Here is a 19326-nt window from a genome sequence, read left to right on the forward strand (position 1 = left end):
ACTCTGATCTAAAATTAATAATATATTGCTATTTGTAGAATATCAATTTTTTCCAATCTGATTGATACATTTTTCACATATTTATACTTACTGTTACGGGAGAGGTGTTTTCAGAACCCTAAAATGTATCATGGAGTTCAACCAACCCCCCCCCCACCCACCCCCCCTTTAATGGATTGTTGCTTTTGAAGTACACGGCTTGTTCCCCAGTTGTAGTATTACAATTATGGACACGTGGTTTTTAAAACAAATCAATGTTATTCCATGAACTCAAATTAACCTTTTAAATAAACATTGGATCTCTTAACACCCCTTACTTCAAAGATAACCCCGAAAATAATACAACACTACCTAATCCTGCAAACTGTTCCTTTACACATCCAAAAGACTTCACCTTCACAAAAACAGTAACACACCAGGTCACAGTTAATATATATTTTCTGTTGGATGGCAGAGATATATCAGCTTGGTTGACTTCAGCTCCAGCATCTTGCTTTTCTTCCTGCAGCTCTCACCAAAACACACAGACACTCCCAGCTGCTCTCTCAAACTGAAACTAAAACTCCCAAAAAGCAGAAGTGAGCTCAGCTCCCCCCGTGTCATCACTTCAGTAATATGATCAGCTTCATTTCTTAAAGGTACATTTCTTAAACATCCAATTCTTAAAGGCACTCTCACATGATTGATACATTTTTCACATATTTATACTTAGGCACCAAGCTCTAACATACCCTCCCTACAATTCTTCATCTCTGTACTTTGCTTTCTTCCTCCCTACAATTCTTCATCTCTGTACTTTGCTTTCTTTCTTCCTTTAAGATATTCTCAAAAGCCTCCCTCTTTGACCAGCTTTTTGTCATTTGATTTAATTCTTCAGCCACATTGTGCTCTCGCTCGAGCGAAATGAGGCCGGTGAATAGCGGGAGAGGCCGAAAGTGAGAAACGCGTCAAACAGTTTGCGATGCAACCGGCCCGCTTCCGTAGGCAAAATCGGGTTCTCGCCGTACGATGGCGAGAAACCAATTATCACCACTTAAGCCCTATTTCCATACAATTAAGGGGGGGCGACCCCATATCCAACGGCCTCCCGTCATTCATCGACTTCCCCAGCAAGTGCTCACCCGGGCACCGACTAGTACTCCTTTTTAAAAATGTGAACATGGTGGAAGGGCTGCTATTGGGAGCCGAGGAGGTGAGTAGCCATCTTTGCTCACAGGCAAAGAGCCTGCAGGCGTTGGGCTTTCTGCCCCAGTGCTCGGCGAGGGGTGAGGGACCCTCATCAGAGGTGGTGGGGGCACTCTCCGGAGGAGTGGGCCACCATGGGAGGTGAGAGGGGGAGGGGGAAGGGGGGGTCACTGGGGGGGGGGGGGTGCAACTGGACCACCGAGTACACCCATTCCAGGGGCAACCCTAGTCCCTGCCCGCCTGCCCCACCGACTACTCGGCCGCAATGCGGAAGAAAGTGACACACGCATCATACTGGTTGCGCTCAAGGGTTTTTAATGTGTCACAAGTGTCCAACAGCGCCCCAATCACGATGGTGCCGCCCCACTCTCCCCACCATCCCCTCACCCCCTACCTACCTCCCTCCCCCATGTTCTTCCTCCTTCCCCCGGTGCTCTCAGTGATCCTCAACCTTCCTAGCTCTACTGTTACGTCTGGGTGTCTCCCCAGGATGCACATCTGAGGTGGAGGCAGCCAGCTGCTTACCTTGTCCCGTGGCCTTCAATGCCCCTGGTGGGCGTCCTCTGGGGGCTCTGGAGCCGGAGGGCCCCGGCTCACTTGTCGGCGGCACATGGACAGCCATACCGCCTTGTCCGTGTGCTGACATAGAGACGCTGCCTCATCAGAGGGGTGGAACTCGGGGGCGGGCGGGGGGGGGGGGGGGGGGGGGGGGGGGGAGGAGCTGGTGGCCACCATCCCCACTCCATGGGACTGGTCTGCAGCACCCCACCCCTTCTTGGTTGGTGCCCTTGGGACCCAGGGTTCACTTCGGTATGGAAGGGTAGCTGGTTCGAGCCCTGGCTGCCCCTTCACCATCTGCTCTGCCCGTCCTAGCAGCTCCCCGATGTCTGCATCAAGGTGTCGGCAGCCTCAGCGATGCTCCTCAATGACTGGGACACGCTCTGCAGAGACTCGGCAATGCCCACCTGCGGTCGCCGCCCTAGCAGTATTGGCCTCAGTGCTACGCATTGCCGGCGCTATCCCCTGCGCCCGTTGCCTCTAGGACCCCTCCAGGTGGCTATGGATCTGGAGGATTGTTTCTGACATCTCCCTCTGTCCGGGCCGCACCCTAACATCTGCATCTGCTCCGGCTAACCCAGTTCCAGAGGTTGAGCATCAGGCTGGGATCCAGCTGGGTTCTGGGATCCAGCAGACTTCTGACAGCTGTCTCGCCTGGGGTTCCTGCCTCCACCTGATGTACATCAGCAGCTGTATGGTTCTCACCAGATTGTGCCCCAGACATCTAACCACTAGCTTTTCCCACCGAGGTGCATACATCTGCACTGGTGGAGGGTGGGGATGACAGCTGTGATGCCTCAATCGCGGCATCCTTGGTGCTCTCCTCCGAAGTGTTCTCCTGCGATGCTGGATGGGAACCACCCAGGATGGGCCGGCACCGTCAACTGAAGGACCTGCGGGAGAATGGACATGTGGTCAATGGGAGGGATGGTTCAGTCAGTATGGAAATAATAACTCACGTTTGACAGGTACTCCGGGTGGGGTCCGATGTTTATTCACCTCTGTGGTTTTAGCCAATCTCCGCATTGGTGACCACTCTGTCCTCGGCCATCCCAGTCAACTCCAGCGTCCATTACTCAAAGGTGGTAAGAATCCATATGTCCAGCATGGCTCCACCAGTCTGGGGCCTCTCCTGGTGATTGTGGGTGAGCTTCTCCTGCGGAGACACAGAGAGGGCAACATTAGCCACACATGGTTTACAGTGGTGGGAGGGGGGTATGGGGTGTGGAGGAAGGGTTTGGGGGGGGGATGTTAAAAAGAGAGAGTTGGGGACGTCATGAAGCGTTGGGAGGGGAGGATGCCCGCGTGGGGATAGAAAGGTCTCGGGGTGGGGGTGGGGGGTGGCGTTGGTTTCAACTCACCCAAAGCTGCCCTGGTGTAGGTCATTTACCTTCTTACGACACTGGAGGCCAGTCCTCCTGTTCACACATCCCGAACTTACGGCCGCCGCCACCTCATCCCAGTGGCACTGGCAGCCCTGTGGCTCACCCTGCGGGACACTCGGGGGAAACAGGACATCCTTCCTGGCCTCCATCTCATCGAGGAACCACCCCGGGTCTGGCCAGGATTAGCTGAGCAAGTGCTGTTTAAGTGCTGCTCGACCTCGTTAGCGAGGGGCTGGCAAACACGGTCCCAGCGAATCGGCTGGCGAACCTTTATTTGTGACAAGAAACCCGTAGGCCTCATTAAGTGGACAAATTGACGGTGAATAGCATTACCAGCCTCTCTGGGCCGAGCGCCAGGAAGCTCGCGGCAGTTCTCGCTCGCTACCACACTTACAAATATTTCCCACCCAGAAATTCACGCCCAGAATCTCCTTATGCAGCTCAATTTCAGGGTTTATTTTATAATGCTCCTGTGAAGCGCCTTGGGGTGTTTTATTACATTAAAGGTGCAACATAAATATAAACTGTTGTTGATATTTCAGCTTCTACTTTAATTTCATATATGTCCCAATCATTTATTTCACTCTCCGTGGAATTCAATTAGAATGAAGGATATTCATCACATGTTGCTTCTTGGAGTTTGTTGTCTGTGGGCATTCTTCATTAGGATCTTTTGCTCCTCCTCTTTGATATCACTATTCCTGAAAGCCTGGAGTTCCCTTTGATGGCCCCAGGAGAGACGGCGCATGGAAACGTGCCAGGTTGGCGGCTTGGCGAGGGCCTTTTGTGTCACCGGTTAAATCCCAGTGGCAGGGGGATGAGCCGTTCAGTGGAAATTAATTGTCCACTTAAGGGCCTCAACTGACCCACTGGTGGGCATGCTTTCTGATACCACCACTGGTATAGTTGTGATGAAAGTAGAGGCAATGGGCAGGCCACCAACTGGACTTAATGAGCTCCTCACTCCCGCTCCACCTTCAATTCCCCCTGCTGATGGAGAAGCGTAAAATCAAGACCTTAGACTCCCGTGTTGAATTCATAGCGGTTGATTCTGGAGTAAATCTTTGGGCTGATTGTATATTTAATCTATGGGTTAGCATTTATGTCAATGCAGTGTGCCTCTTCTCATTTTATTTAGCACAATATAATTTGCTCTGAAGAGTCGTCATGAGGTCTCTATCTCTGTTTCCGTCTCCATAGATGGTGTCAGACATGCCTAGCTTTTCCAGCATTTTCTGTTTTTATTTATAATTTGCATTTGATGCTCTATGTGTTTTCACACCTATGCACATTCCAGATTAATTCGGAGAATAAGGTGTCTTTGCACGATGTAACACAAATGCTACGTCCATTTATCCCAAATAAAATGAAGCTAGATCTAAAAGAAAATGTAAAAGCAACAAGAAAGAACTTTTGTGCAGATGGAAACTACATTATTTTATCACAAATTGAAGTTATTTTTATCCGCATTGCTGATTTTGCAGCCCTTCATAGGAAGTGGATGCCTGGTAATTTAGCAATCACAAAGTGTCGAAAAATATTGAGAAAATAAACAAAGAAAACACTCCAAATGCCATTGTGACTACACATTTTTTCAATGTGGGCCAACTATACCAAACTGTTCCTGGCTGGTTAAATGAACCCTCACAATGCCTTCAGCAATTTGGACTGCCATCCGATCATTCTAGAGATTTATAGTACAAAGACAAATAATCTCTACTGGATTTACTGCAGCACCTCGCCAAGGATTGTTCAACTGCACCTCCCAAACCCTCACCTTCACACTCAGAAGATCAAAGGTGCATGGGAACAATCATTACCTTCAACCTTCGCTCCAAGTCACACACAACCCTGGCATAGACACCTATTGCTTTTTCTCCATTGCTCAGGCTAAATGCTGGAAATCCCATCTCACAAAATTGTGGGAGAACCTTCACCACATGGATTGCAGCAGTGCATGAAAATTCAGCACCACCGTCTCAAGATAACTAGAGATAGGCAATAAATGTACACACTCAGAAAATGAATATTTTTTTTTTTTTTAAAAAGAGTTAATTATTGATTTCATAAGCAAACCATTGCAAAGATTCCATTAAAATGCTCAGATGGCCATTGTACAGATTATTGTGTCGCTTTTTGAAGTAAAGCCTCTTTCCCACAAGAGGTGAAAATATAACTTACTATTAGACTGCAAGCATATTATATGACCTCAAGCAAGATATGTAAATGCTTTATATTAGTAAATGCATTTTGAACCAAATTGATTTTGTGGCTGTGGTTACTATTTCCGTGACCCATCTCTTCAAGATTTGTGTCCGGGTCTTTGAAGCTTTGTTCAATTTGAATTTTGATGCTGACCTAGTTGCCTGAGCGCAATTGTAATTCCTCAAAACTTTTGAGCCTCTCTACTGATCTGTTACATCTTGGCAAACTGCTGACTGCCAACTGCTGCAGAATTACAATGATATAATGCTCTACTCTTCCCATTTCAAAATGTATGCATTTTGGAGTGATTGCCTTATTTCCCAAAGAGCAAAACATGCACTTTTTCCAAAGTACAAATAGGACACTTAAAATCAAAATACATCAGGAATTATGCTTCTAACAGAGTTTATTCACAATAAAGTCCTTATTAAAGGCTAGCATATAATCCAGCAATGCTTTTGGAACCATAATTAGAGTTTTTAAAGTGAAGGCTGCATTTAAAAAAATAAACTATCTGTTGTAATTTCTGAGCAACAGAGGTAGTGTCCGATATGCGGAAAGCTCCATTCTTTTAAAAACAAGGAGTAAATGCAAATGTCGCCACAGTCCCAGAGGACCATGCTCTCCGCTTTGAGGGAGAGCTGACTGGTGGTGATTTAACCGGAGAGTCACCACACCTCAGGGGGGGGGGGGCGAGGTTGAGAAGGTGGGGCCTTCATGAATAACCTCAACTGATGTGGTAAATGAAGCTGCGCTGTTGGCGTCTCGTCGCATCACAAACCAGTCGTCCAGCCAATTGAGTTAAACCACCCCCTGCACGAGGAGTGATGATCATATTACAACTTTTAAGTTAATTTATTGTATTTATGTTTCTTGTTCGACATTTAACATACAGTTTTTGCAATCATTTTAAACTAAAAAGTGGTAAAAGTATTTTGAAACTAACCTCCATGGTGGGTGGGTCCTTTCTGCGTCCTCGTATCCAAGCTGTTATGTACAAAAGAAAATTAAAATTTACTAAAATCAAATATCTTATAAAAATGTTCCCAATATGTTTAGGAAATAAAATAAATGACAATGTCTTGTAAATGACAAAATGATCCAAATTCTGATGCCGGCATCCATTCATGACATTACTTTTCTCTTTCAGTGCAAATTACACTAATTTGCACATTTCAGCCATTTAAATTTTTTTTTTTCTCTGATGCTTAGTATTCAGAGTTTGAAAAAATCTCTTCTGAAGTTCATGTTCTTTTTCAAACAATTCTACATTGTAGTGCTGCTATTACTCCAACGTAACAAAGTATGAGCCAAAAGTGCATATCATAACAGATCACTAATTAAGTTTTTGTCAGTGGTGAGGGGGCACAGATCAAATGTTTCACAAAATACTTGATTAATTCTTGTCTGTATTAAAAAGCTGGTTATAAAATATTGAACTGTACTTCAACATGTGGCTGGTTAAAAAATTGAAACAATTGACTTCCGGGTGCGGCGATGACCAGCTGAGTCACACGTTTCGGCAGCTCCCTGTGAAACGGACTTTTGGGCTCTTGATAGGAGCCCCAATGGCAATTTTAACGGCTGAAAACACCGTGCGGTAAACCAGAAGGGTGTTCCCCCTGGACACGGATGGAAAAAGGAGAGGAAAGTGGCCGGATTGCAGCGGATCCTTTGGAACAACGGCAAGGAAGGCAAGCAGAAACCAAGATGGCGTCGGAAGGTGGCAGTTTCATATGGGGCCCTGAACAACAAGAGTTTTTGAAACGCTGCGTGGAGGAGATAAAAAAGGAAATGAAGAAAGAGTTGTTGGCCCCGATATTACAGGCGATTGAAGGGCTGAAAGAGGAACAAAAGACCCAGGAGCAGGAGCTTCGGGTCGTGAAGGCGAAAGCAGCAGAGAATGAAAACGACATACAGGGCCTGGTGGTGAAGTCGGAGATACAGGAGGCACAGCAGAAACGATCTGTGGAGAGGTTGGAGGCACTGGAAAATAACGCAAGGAGGAACAACGTGAGGATTCTTGGCCTTCCTGAAGGTGTGGAGGGGGCGGACGTCGGGGCATATGTGAGCACGATGCTGCACTCGTTAATGGGAGTGGAGGCCCCGACGGGTCCGTTGGAGGTGGAGGGAGCATACCGAGTTATGGTGCGAGGACCGAGAGCAGGAGAAGCTCCCAGAGCCATAGTGGTGAGATTTCTCCGTTTTAAGGATAGAGAAATGGTCCTTAGATGGGCGAAGAAAACTCGGTGTAGTAAATGGGAGAACGCGGTGATCCGCGTCTATCAAGATTGGAGTGCGGAGGTGGCGAGAAGGAGGGCGAGCTTTAATCGGGCCAAAGCGGGTACTTCACAAAAAAAAGATAAAGTTTGGAATGCTGCAACCGGCAAGACTGTGGGTCACATATCAAGGGAGGCACCACTACTTTGAGACGGCGGATGAAGCGTGGACTTTTATTGTAGAAGGAAAATTGGAATGATTGGACTACGAAAATGAACGTTTGGACAAAGTGGTGGGACGAGTGGGGGGGGGGGGGGGGGGGGGGGGCGAAGAGGGATTGTATGATTAATCCTGCGGTATGGTAACTTTTCTTTCTCCCACAGGTGGTGATGGGGGGAGGTGGGGAGGGAGAGGAGATGGGGCGTTGGCCATGGGAGGCGGGGCCGAGGGAGAGGCGCGGGCTTGGTTCCCGCGCTATGATAATTATGGCGGGAATAGAGAAGCAGGAAGGAGGGGGCGCCGCACGGGGCGAGCCGTGATCACGGGGGGAAGCCGAGGTCAGCCAGAGTTTGCTGACTTCTGGGAGCAACATGGGGGGAGTAATTACGCTAGCGGGGGGTCTAGCGGGGGGGGGGGGGGAATTACTGGGTTGTGGCTGCTGGGGAAAGGGGGGAGTGGGTGCGGGAAAGGATGGGCGGGGGGGCACCGTCTGGGAGAAATACAGCCGCGTGGGAACTGGGCGAGAAGCTGGAAAAAGATGATGGCTAACCGGCAAGGGGGGGGGGGGGGGTGGGGAAGCCCCCCAACTCGGCTGATCACGTGGGGGGGGGTGGGAAGCCCCCCAACTCGGCTGATCACGTGGAACGTGAGGGGGCTTAACGGGCCGATAAAGAGGGCACGAGTACTCGCACACCTTAAGAAACTTAAAGCAGATGTGGTCATGTTACAGGAAACGCACCTGAAACTGATAGATCAGGTTAGGTTGCGCAAAGGATGGGTAGGGCAGGTGTTCCATTCGGGGCTGGATGCGAAAAACAGGGGGGTGGCTATATTAGTGGGGAAGCGGGTAATGTTCGAGGCAAAGACTATAGTGGCGGATAACGGGGGCAGATACGTGATGGTGAGTGGCAAATTACAGGGAGAGATGGTGGTGTTGGTAAACGTGTATGCCCCGAATTGGGACGATGCCAATTTTATGAGGCGAATGCTAGGACGCATCCCAGACCTAGAGACCGGAAAGCTGATAATGGGGGGAGACTTTAACACGGTGTTGGAACCAAGGCTGGATAGGTCGAAGTCCAGGACTGGTAGGAGGCCGGCAGCAGCCAAGGTGCTTAAGGATTTTATGGAGCAGATGGGAGGGGTGGACCCGTGGAGATTCCGTAGACCTAGGAGTAAGGAGTTCTCGTTTTTCTCCTATGTCCATAAAGTCTATTCACGCATAGACTTTTTTGTGTTGGGTAGGGCATTGATCCCGAGGGTGAGGGGAACGGAATATACGGCTATAGCCATTTCGGATCATGCCCCACACTGGGTAGACTTGGAGATAGGGGAGGAAACAAGAGGGCGTCCACCCTGGAGAATGGATATGGGACTAATGGCGGATGAGGGGGTGTGCTTAAGGGTGAGGGGATGCATTGAAAAGTACTTGGAACTCAATGACAATGGGGAGGTTCAGGTGGGAGTGGTCTGGGAGGCGTTGAAGGCGGTGGTTAGGGGGGAGCTGATATCAATAAGGACACATAAAGGGAAGCAGGAGAGTAAGGAACGGGAGCGGTTGTTGCAAGAACTTTTGAGGGTGGACAGACAGTATGCGGAAGCACCGGAGGAGGGACTGTATAGGGAAAGGCAAAGGCTGCAGGTGGAATTTGACTTGCTGACCACAGGCACTGCAGAGGCACAATGGAGGAAGGCGCAGGGTGTACAGTATGAATATGGAGAGAAGGCGAGCAGATTGCTGGCACACCAATTGAGGAAAAGGGGAGCAGCGAGGGAAATAGGGGGGGGTGAGAGACGAAGATGGAGAGACGGAGCGGGGAGCGGAGAGAGTGAATGAAGTGTTTAAGACATTTTATAAAAAATTGTATGAAGCTCAACCCCCGGATGGGAGGGAGAGAATAATGGAGTTTTTGGATCGGCTGGAAATTCCCAAGGTGGAAGAGCAGGAAAGGATGGGATTGGGAGCACAGATCACGGTAGAAGAAGTGGTGAAAGGAATTAGGAACATGCAGACGGGAAAGGCCCCGGGACCGGACGGATTCCCAGTTGAATTTTACAGAAAATATTTGGACTTGCTCGCCCCGCTACTGACGAGGACCTTCAACGAGGCAAAGGAAAGGGGACAACTGCCCCCGACTATGTCAGAAGCAACAATATCGCTTCTTTTAAAGAAGGAAAAGGATCCGCTACAATGCGGGTCCTACAGACCAATCTCCCTCCTCAATGTAGATGCCAAGGTCTTGGCCAAGGTAATGGCAATGAGAATAGAGGAATGTGTCCCGGGGGTGGTTCACGAGGACCAAACTGGGTTTGTGAAGGGGAGACAGCTGAACACGAACATACGGAGGTTGTGAGGGGTAATGATGATGGCCCCACCAGAGGGTGAAACGGAGATAGTAGTGGCGATGGATGCCGAGAAAGCATTTGATAGAGTGGAGTGGGATTATCTGTGGGAGGTGTTGAGGAGATTTGGGTTCGGAGAGGGGTATGTTAGATGGGTGCAGCTGTTGTATAGGGCCCCAGTGGCGAGTGTGGTCACGAATGGACGGGGATCGGCATATTTTCGGCTCCATAGAGGGACAAGGCAGGGATGTCCTCTGTCCCCATTACTGTTTGCACTGGCGATTGAGCCCCTGGCGATAGCGCTGAGAGGTTCCAAGGGATGGAGGGGAATACTTAGGGGAGGAGAAGAACACCGGGTATCTTTATATGCGGATGATCTGCTACTATATGTGGCGGATCCAGCGGAGGGGATGCCAGAAATAATGCGGATACTTGGGGAGTTTGGGGATTTTTCAGGGTATAAATTGAACATGGGAAAGAGTGAGCTGTTTGTGGTGCATCCAGGGGAGCAGAGTAGAGAAATAGAAGACCTACCGTTGAGGAAGGTAACAAGAGACTTTCGTTACCTGGGGATCCAGATAGCTAAGAATTGGGGCACATTGCACAGGCTAAATTTGACGCGGTTGGTGGAACAGATGGAGGAAGATTTCAAGAGATGGGATATGGTAGCATTGTCAATGGCAGGGAGGGTGCAGGCAGTTAAGATGGTGGTCCTACCGAGATTCCTTTTTGTGTTTCAGTGTCTCCCGGTGGTGATCACGAAGGCTTTTTTCAAAAGGATAGAAAAGAGCATCATGGGTTTTGTGTGGGCCGGGAAGACTCCGAGAGTGAGGAAGGGATTCTTACAGCGTAGTAGGGATAGGGGGGGGCTGGCACTACCGAGCCTAAGTGAGTATTATTGGGCCGCTAATATTTCAATGGTGAGTAAGTGGATGGGAGAGGAGGAAGGAGCGGCGTGGAAGAGATTAGAGAGGGCGTCCTGTAGGGGGACCAGCCTGCAGGCTATGGTGACAGCCCCATTGCCGTTCTCACCAAGGAACTATACCACGAGTCCGGTGGTGGTAGCTACACTGAAGATTTGGGGACAGTGGAGACGACATAGGGGAAAGACCGGAGCACTGGGGGGGTCCCCGATAAGAAACAACCATAGGTTTGCCCCGGGGGGAATGGATGGGGGATATGGAATGTGGCAAAGAGCAGGTATAACGCAATTGAAAGATCTATTTGTGGATGGGAAGTTTGCGAGTCTGGGAGCGCTGACCGAGAAATATGGGTTGCCCCAAGGGAATGCATTCAGGTACATGCAATTGAGGGCTTTTGCGAGGCAGCAGGTGAGGGAATTCCCGCAGCTCCCGACACAAGAGGTGCAGGACAGAGTCATCTCAAAGAAATGGGTGGGGGACGGTAAGGTGTCGGATATATATAGGGAAATGAGAGACGAAGGGGAGACTATGATGGACGAACTAAAAGGGAAATGGGAAGAAGAGCTAGGGGAGGAGATTGAGGAGGGGATGTGGGCAGATGCCCTAAACAGGGTAAACTCGTCGTCCTCGTGCGCCAGGCTAAGCCTGATTCAGTTTAAGGTATTACACAGGGCACATATGACTGGAACACGGCTCAGTAAATTTTTTGGGGTGGAGGATAGGTGTGCGAGGTGCTCGAGAAGCCCAGCGAATCATACCCATATGTTTTGGTCATGCCCGGCACTACAGGGGTTTTGGATGGGGGTGACAAAGGTGCTTTCGAAAGTAGTAGGAGTCCGGGTCGAACCAAGCTGGGGGTTGGCTATATTTGGGGTTGCACAAGAGCCGGGAGTGCAGGAGGCGAAAGAGGCCGATGTTTTGGCCTTTGCGTCCCTAGTAGCCCGGCGCAGAATATTGCTAATGTGGAAAGAAGCCAAGCCCCCGGGGGTGGAGACCTGGATAAATGATATGGCGGGGTTCATAAAGTTAGAGCGGATTAAGTTCGTCCTAAGGGGGTCGGCTCAAGGGTTTACTAGGCGGTGGCAACCGTTCGTCGAATATCTTGCGGAAAGATAGATAGGGGAGAACAAAGAAGGCAGCAGCAGCGGCCCAGGACTTTGGGGGGGGGGGGGGGGGGGGAGGGATTGGGGGGGGGGGGGGGGGGTGGCCTGAGACAAGGCAGTTGCCAATTAGGGCTAGTTTTTTTTTTTTTTTTTTTGTTATTTAATATTTATTTATTTGTTGTTGTTTTTGTTTAAATTTAAAAAAGGTCATTATTATCTGTATTGTTATAATGTTGTGTAAAGGATGCACAATGTACTGTGTTGGTTGACCAAAAATTTTCAATAAAATATTATTTAAAAAAAAAAAAAAAAAATTGAAACAATTAAGCCTCAGGTGTAAACACAACAGTACATGGATTTAGATAGCACTTTCTCACATTGTCAAACGTTTTCATACAATTACATCCTCTTTATTAATGTAATGACAGTGTTGGATGCAAAAGTCTTGGTCATTCTGCGACAGCATTGTTCTGTATACAACAATAAGATGAATTTGTAGTTTGTCAGTTTTATTTGGTGTTATCTGCTGAAGGAGGGATAGTACGCAACACACGAGGAGAACTTGCTGTTTTTCTTCAAACCATGCCATTGTATCATTAATGCCCAGCTGAACAGACAAATAAGATGCACTGTGCAGATGAATATGATATTGCAGATAGTTCAAAAACATTTTTTTTTTTTTGTTGCTGTTTCTAACTTCTGGCAACTTCTGGTTTGTAATGCAGAACAAAGCCAGCAGCACGGGTTCAATTCCCATACCAGCCTCCCCGAACAGGTGCTGGAATGTGGCGACCAGGGGCTTTTCACAGTAACTTCATTGAAGCCTACTTGTGACAATAAGCAGATATTATTATTATTTCAAAAGTAAATTCTTCGTTAGCTGCAAAGTACTCTGGATGTCCTGAAGTTATGAAAGGTGCTGAAATGCAAATAACCTTATTCCCAAATCACAATGCATAGTAACATTGAGTGATGAGACAAAATAAAAATCAGCCTGAATTCCCATTCCTAATTAAGATCCAGTAACTCCTGACAGAATGTATTTATTTGTGGATTGCGTGTGAAGGGAGGCAAAGCTCAGAAGCAAAGTCACCCCAGTCAAACAGGCTCATAGCACAACAGACTGCTGCTTGAGAATTTAACCTTTCAGTACTTTAAAATTATCTGAACTATTTTGCTTTTGTTGCAGTTTTTGAATGAATCTCTTCAGGTTTGACCCAGCGACAGTGAAGGAACAGCAATATAGTTCCAAATCAGGATGGTGTGGGGCTTGGAGAGGAACTTGCAGGTGGTGATGTTCCCATGCATCTCTTACCCTTGCCCCTCCGGTTTGGAAGGCACTGTCAAGTGGGCTGTTTTGTCCTGGATGGTGTTGAGCTTCTCGAGTGCTGTCGGTGCTGCACTCATCCATCACACTCCTTTTTTTTTCTTGAAATATATTTTATTGAAAGTTTTCATTCATAATTTTTTCCCCATACACATCAAACAAAGAAAATTTAACAGTACAAGTAACATGATAACTACAATCTAATAAAGAGTAACTAACTAATATGGTAAACTAAACAATTAACATAAAATGAAACTTTCCCCTCCCCCCTGGGTTGCTGCTGCTGGTCATCTATCTTCCCTCTAACGTTCCGCTAGGTAGTCGAGGAATGGTTGCCACCTTCTGGTGAACCCTTGAGCCGATCCTCTCAGTGCAAACTTAATCTGCTCCAGTTTTATGAACCCCGCCATATCGCTTATCCAGGCCTCCAGTCCGGGAGGTTTCGCTTCCTTCCACATGAGTAAAATCCTACGCCGGGCTACTAGGGACGCAAATGCCACGACATCGGCCTGTTTCGCCTCCTGCACTCCCGGCTCATCCGCAACTCCAAGTAAAGCTAACCCCCAGCCTGGTTTGACCCGGACCTTCACCACCTTCGAAATCACTCCCGTCACTCCCCTCCAATACCCCTCCAGTGCCGGGCAAAACCAAAACATATGTGTGTGGTTTGCCGGGCTTCCGCCGCACCTCCCACACTTGTCCTCCACTCCGAAGAACCTGCTCAACCTTGCTCCCGTTATGTGTGCTCTATGTAGCACCTTAAATTGAATCAGGCTAAGCCTGGCACACGAGGAAGAGGAATTTACCCTGCTTAGGGCATCCGCCCACAGACCCTCCTCTATCTCCTCCCCGAGCTCTTCTTCCCACTTTCCTTTCACTTCGCCCACCAGCTCCTCTTAATTGCCTGCACTCTGCCCGCCAGTGACAGTGGCTGCATGTCCCACCTCTTGAAGTCCTCTTCCATTTGTTCCACCAGTCGTGTCAGATTAAGTCTGTGCAGGGTTCCCCAGCTCCTGGCTATCTGAATCCCCAGGTATCGAAAGTTTCTTTCCACTTTCCTTAAAGGCAGGCCATCTATCCCTCTACTCTGGTCCCCAGGGTGTATCACGAAAAGTTCACTCTTCCCCATGTTAAGCCTATATCCCGAGAAATCTCCGAACTCCCTCAATATCTGCATGACCGCTGTCATCCCCCCCACTGGGTCCGTCACATACAACAGTAGGTCATCCGTGTAGAGTGACACTCGGTGTTCTTCTCCCCCTTTAATCACCCCTCTCCATTTTCTGGAGTCTCTCAGCGCCATGGCCAGTGGTTCAATTGCCAACGCGAACAGTAATGGAGATAGCGGGCATCCCTGTCTTGTTCCCCTGTATAGTCGGAAATACTCCGATCTTTGCCGACCCGTGACCACACTTGCCGTTGGGGCCCCATAGAGGAGTTTGACCCAGCTAACAAACCCGTCCCCGAACCCGAACCTCTTCAGCACCTCCCATAGATACTCCCACTCCACCCTGTCAAATGCCTTCTCTGCATCCATTGCCGCCACTATCTCTGCCTCCCCCTCTACTGGGGGCATCATTATCACCCCAAAAACCGTCGCACGTTGACATTTAGTTGTCTCCCCTTTACGAATCCTGTCTGGTCTTCGTGCACCACCCCCGGGACACAGTCCTCTATCCTCGATGCCAGCACCTTTGCTAGCAATTTGGCGTCCACATTTAGTAGTGAAATAGGCCTATAGGACCCGCACTGCAGCGGATCTTTATCCCGCTTCAAAATTAGCGATATCGTCGCCTCCGACATTGTCGGGGGTAGAGTCCCCCCTTCCCTGGCCTCGTTAAAAGTCCTCACCAGCAGCGGGCCCAGCAAGTCCACATATTTTCTATAAAATTCCACCGGGAACCCATCTGGTCCCGGGGCCTTCCCTGCCTGCATGTTCCCCAGCCCCTTGGTAACCTCGTCCACCCCAATTGGTGCCCCCAGGCCTTCCACCTCCTGCTCCTCCACCCTCGGGAACCTTAATTGGTCCAAAAACTGCCGCATCTCCTCTTTTCCCTCCGGGGGTTGGGACCTATAAAGTCTTTCGTAAAAGGTCTTAAACACCTCGTTTATCTTCCCTGCTCTCCGCACCGTAGCTCCCTTTTCGTCTCTAATTCTCCCTATCTCCCTCGCCGCTGTCCTCTTTCGCAGCTGATGGGCCAACAGGCGACTAGCCTTTTCCCCATATTCATATCTCATCCCCTGTGCCTTCCTCCACAGCACCTCCGTCCTCCTGGTGGTCAGAAGGTCGAACTCCGTCTGGAGTCGTCGTCTCTCCCTGTACAGTCCCTCCTCCGGGGTCTCCGCATATTCTTTGTCCACCCTTAAGATCTCCCCCAGTAATCTTTCCCTTTCCTTGGCCTCTGTTTTCCCTTTGTGGGCCCTGATGGAGATCAGCTCTCCTCTGACCACCGCCTTTAGTGCTTCCCATACCACTCCCACTCGGACCTCCCCGTCATCATTGGCCTCCAGTATCTCTCGATACATCCCCGCACCCTTTCACAGACTCCCTCATCCGCCAACAATCCCACATCTAATCGCCAGAGTGCACGCTGCTCCCTCTCCTCTCCTAGTTCCAGGTCCACCCAATGTGGGGCATGATCCGAGATAGCTATGGCTGAATACTCAGTTTCTTCCACCCTCGAGATCAACGACCTTCCCAAAACAAAAAATCTATCCGGGAGTACACCTTATGAACATGGGAGAAGAATGAGAACTCCTTGGCCTTCGGTCTAACAAATCGCCATAGATCCACTCCCCCCATTTGGTCCATAAACCCCTTAAGCACCTTGGCCGCTGCCAGCCTTCTTCCGGTCTTAGATCTGGATCTATCTAACTCTGGGTCCAGCACGGTGTTGAAGTCTTCCCCCCATTATCAAGTTTCCTACCTCCAGGTCCGGTATACGTCCCAGCATCCGCTTCATGAATCCCGCATCATCCCAATTCGGGGCATATACGTTAACCAACACGACCTCCATTCCCTCCAGCCTGCCACTCACCATCACATATCTGCCCCCACTATCTGCTACAATGTTCCTTGCTTCGAATGATACCCGTTTCCCCACCAGTATGGCCACCCCTCTATTCTCTGCATCCAGCCCTGAATGGAACACCTGTCCCACCCATCCTTTCCTTAACCTAACTTGGTCCGCCACCTTCAGGTGCGTCTCCTGGAGCATAGCCACGTCTGCCCTCAGTCCTTTCAAGTGCGCGAACACTCGGGCCCTTTTAATCGGTCCATTTAGGCCTCTCACGTTCCACGTGATCAGCCGCACTGGGGGGCTACCTGCCCCTTCCCGTGTCGACTAGCCATCACCCTCTCTAGGCCAGTCCCACGTCCCGATTCCGCGCTCCCACTCGTTCCCCAGGTGGCGCATTCCAGCCCCGACCACCCTTTCTTTAGCCAGTTCCTCTTTGATTTCTGCAGCAGCAACCCAGTTATCCTCCCCCCCTCCCCCCCCCCCCCCCCGCTTGATCCCCATCTAGCGTGATTGCTCCCCCCATATTACTTCCGCAAGTCAGCTGACTTCAACTGACCCCGGCTTCTCCCGCTCACTCCTTGACCCCCCCGTGTGGGGAACTCCCATCTACCTTGCGCCTATCTTCCCGCCATCACCTTTCTGGCGCGGGAACAAGGACAGTAGGCTCCATATTCTCTGTAGCTGTCCCGCCCCTTGTGGCGCAGCTCCCTCTCCCGCCCCACTCCCATTCCTCATCCTCCGCCTATGTCTCTTCTTTCCCCCCACCGGCGCCCATATTTCTTAGTGTCCCCCCCTTCCCAATTTACATCCCTATATACATCGACAGTGACATTTCCCTCTAATATCAGTCCCTCAGTTCTGATCCAGTTTCTCGTCTTTCATAAAGGTCCATGCTTCTTCCGCCGTTTCGAAGTAGTGATGTCTCTCCTGGTACGTGACCCATAGTCGCGCCGGCTGCAGCATCCCGAACTTCACCTTCTTCTTGTGTAACACCTCCTTGGCTCGATTAAAACTCGCCCTCCTTCTTGCCACCTCCGCACTCCAATCCTGGTACACCCGTACCACCGCATTCTCCCATCTACTACTCCGTACCTTTTTGGCCCATCTCAGAACCACTTCTCTATCATTAAGGCGGTGAAATCGCACGATTGTCGCCCTAGGTGGTTCTCCCGCCTTTGGTCTCCTCGCAGGGACCCCGATGAGCCCCCTCCACTTCTAAGGGGCCCGAAGGGGCCTCAGCTCCCATCAGCGAGCTTAGCATCGTGCTCACGTAAGCCCCGCAGTCCGCTCCTTCCACTCCCTCAGGGAGACCCAGGATCCAAAGGTTCTTCCTTCGTGCTCTGTTTTCTAGGGCCTCAATCCTTTCAATGCACTTTTTGTGGAGCGCCTCGTGCGTCTGTGTTTTGACCGCCAGGCCCAGGATCTCGTCTTCATTATCCGTCACCTTCTGCTCCACCAGGTGGAGCTCTGTCTCCTGGGTCCTTTGTGCCTCCTTAAGCTCCTCGATTGCCTGTAGCATCGGGGTCAGCATCTCCTTCTTAAGTAGCTCCACACACCATCTTAAGAATTCATCTTGATCGGGCCCCCATGTCGCCTGGGCTTTCTCCGCCGCCATCTTGCTTCTTTTTTCCTCCTGTCCCTATCGTCGAGGATTCTTCGCGATGTAGCCGCCGCCGACGATATTTTTCTCTTTCGTTGGGGGGGACTCCCTATTAACTCACCCCACACCGGGTTTCGTCCTGAAAAAATTCCCCGTTGGGGCTCTTAAAAGAGCCCGAAGGTCCGTTTGAGCTGGAGCCGCCGAAACGTGCGGCTTAGCTGGGCATCGCCGCAACCGGAAGTCATCCATCACACTCCTGACTCGTGCCCTGTAGATGCTGAACAGGCTTTGAGGAGTCAGAAGGTGAGTCAATCTGGTTTTGGTGTTTATTATTTGTGGAATAATATTGTCAAGGGCAGGACAGTGGATTGAATTATTTTACGTCCACCTGATTGAACAGACAAGTCTTCATGCTAATACTTCAATCAAAAGGCAGCACCTTGATCTATGTGGCACTGCCTCACTACTGAACTGCAAGCCTAGATTCTGTTCTCGTTGAGTCTTGAACCCCAAATCTTCTTACTAATAGGTGCCAGAGCTAGCAAAGAGCAAAACTGATACTTAAAATGCCTCTGGGAATCTTGAATCAAATGCCATGGACCAAATGATAGCAAATGTGACATTTTTCAAATAAGGCCTGAGCTCAGAGTGGACTAGGCGGAGTAGCTACAGAAAATTGAAAAATACAGAAAATATTTTTATTCTCCTTTTTCACATTTTCTCCCGCATTTACACCCATCAACAATAAACAATAATCAGCAACAGATATGTCAATCCCATAACAATAACAACGATCCCATCCTCCCACCAACCCCCAAACATCAGCCCGCATGTTTACATAAACAAATGACAAAAAGGAATCAGGGATTACCCATAGTCACCCTTAATATATACAGCCGCCCCCCCCCATTAATGTTCGATGTTATCCAGTTCTTGAAAGTGCATAATAAATAGTGCCCATGACTTGTAGAACCCCTCCGAGCTTCCCCTCAGTTCGAACTTAACCTTCTCAAGGGTCAAGTATTCCAACAGGTCCCCCCGCCACGCCAGGGCACTGGGTGGAGAGGCTGCTCTCCATCCCAGCAGGATCTGCCTTTGGGCGATCAATGAGGCGAAGGCGATGATATCTGCCTCCGCACCCGTTTCCAACCCTGGCTGGTCTGACAAGAGGGCACATGTTTAAAGTGGTTTGCAAAAGAACCAAGGTTAATATGAGCAATAACTTCCTTAATGCAGCA

At 49.5% G+C, this 19326-nt stretch overlaps 1 protein-coding gene across 2 annotated transcripts in view; it reads right to left on the minus strand.

Annotated features, from left to right (window-relative positions):
- The window catches only part of ndufaf2 (NADH:ubiquinone oxidoreductase complex assembly factor 2), a 283974-nt gene that overhangs the window by 38829 nt on the left and 225819 nt on the right, over positions 1 to 19326 (minus strand). For both annotated transcript variants that reach the window (XM_072496979.1, XM_072496978.1), the window contains exon 3: positions 6280 to 6320. In XM_072496979.1, coding sequence (XP_072353080.1) covers positions 6280 to 6320 — 41 coding nt within the window. The remainder of the gene's footprint in view (positions 1 to 6279; positions 6321 to 19326) is intronic.

Source organism: Scyliorhinus torazame, chromosome 3 (genome assembly GCF_047496885.1).
Source record: "Scyliorhinus torazame isolate Kashiwa2021f chromosome 3, sScyTor2.1, whole genome shotgun sequence".
In the NCBI taxonomy this organism is placed as follows: domain Eukaryota; kingdom Metazoa; phylum Chordata; class Chondrichthyes; order Carcharhiniformes; family Scyliorhinidae; genus Scyliorhinus; species Scyliorhinus torazame.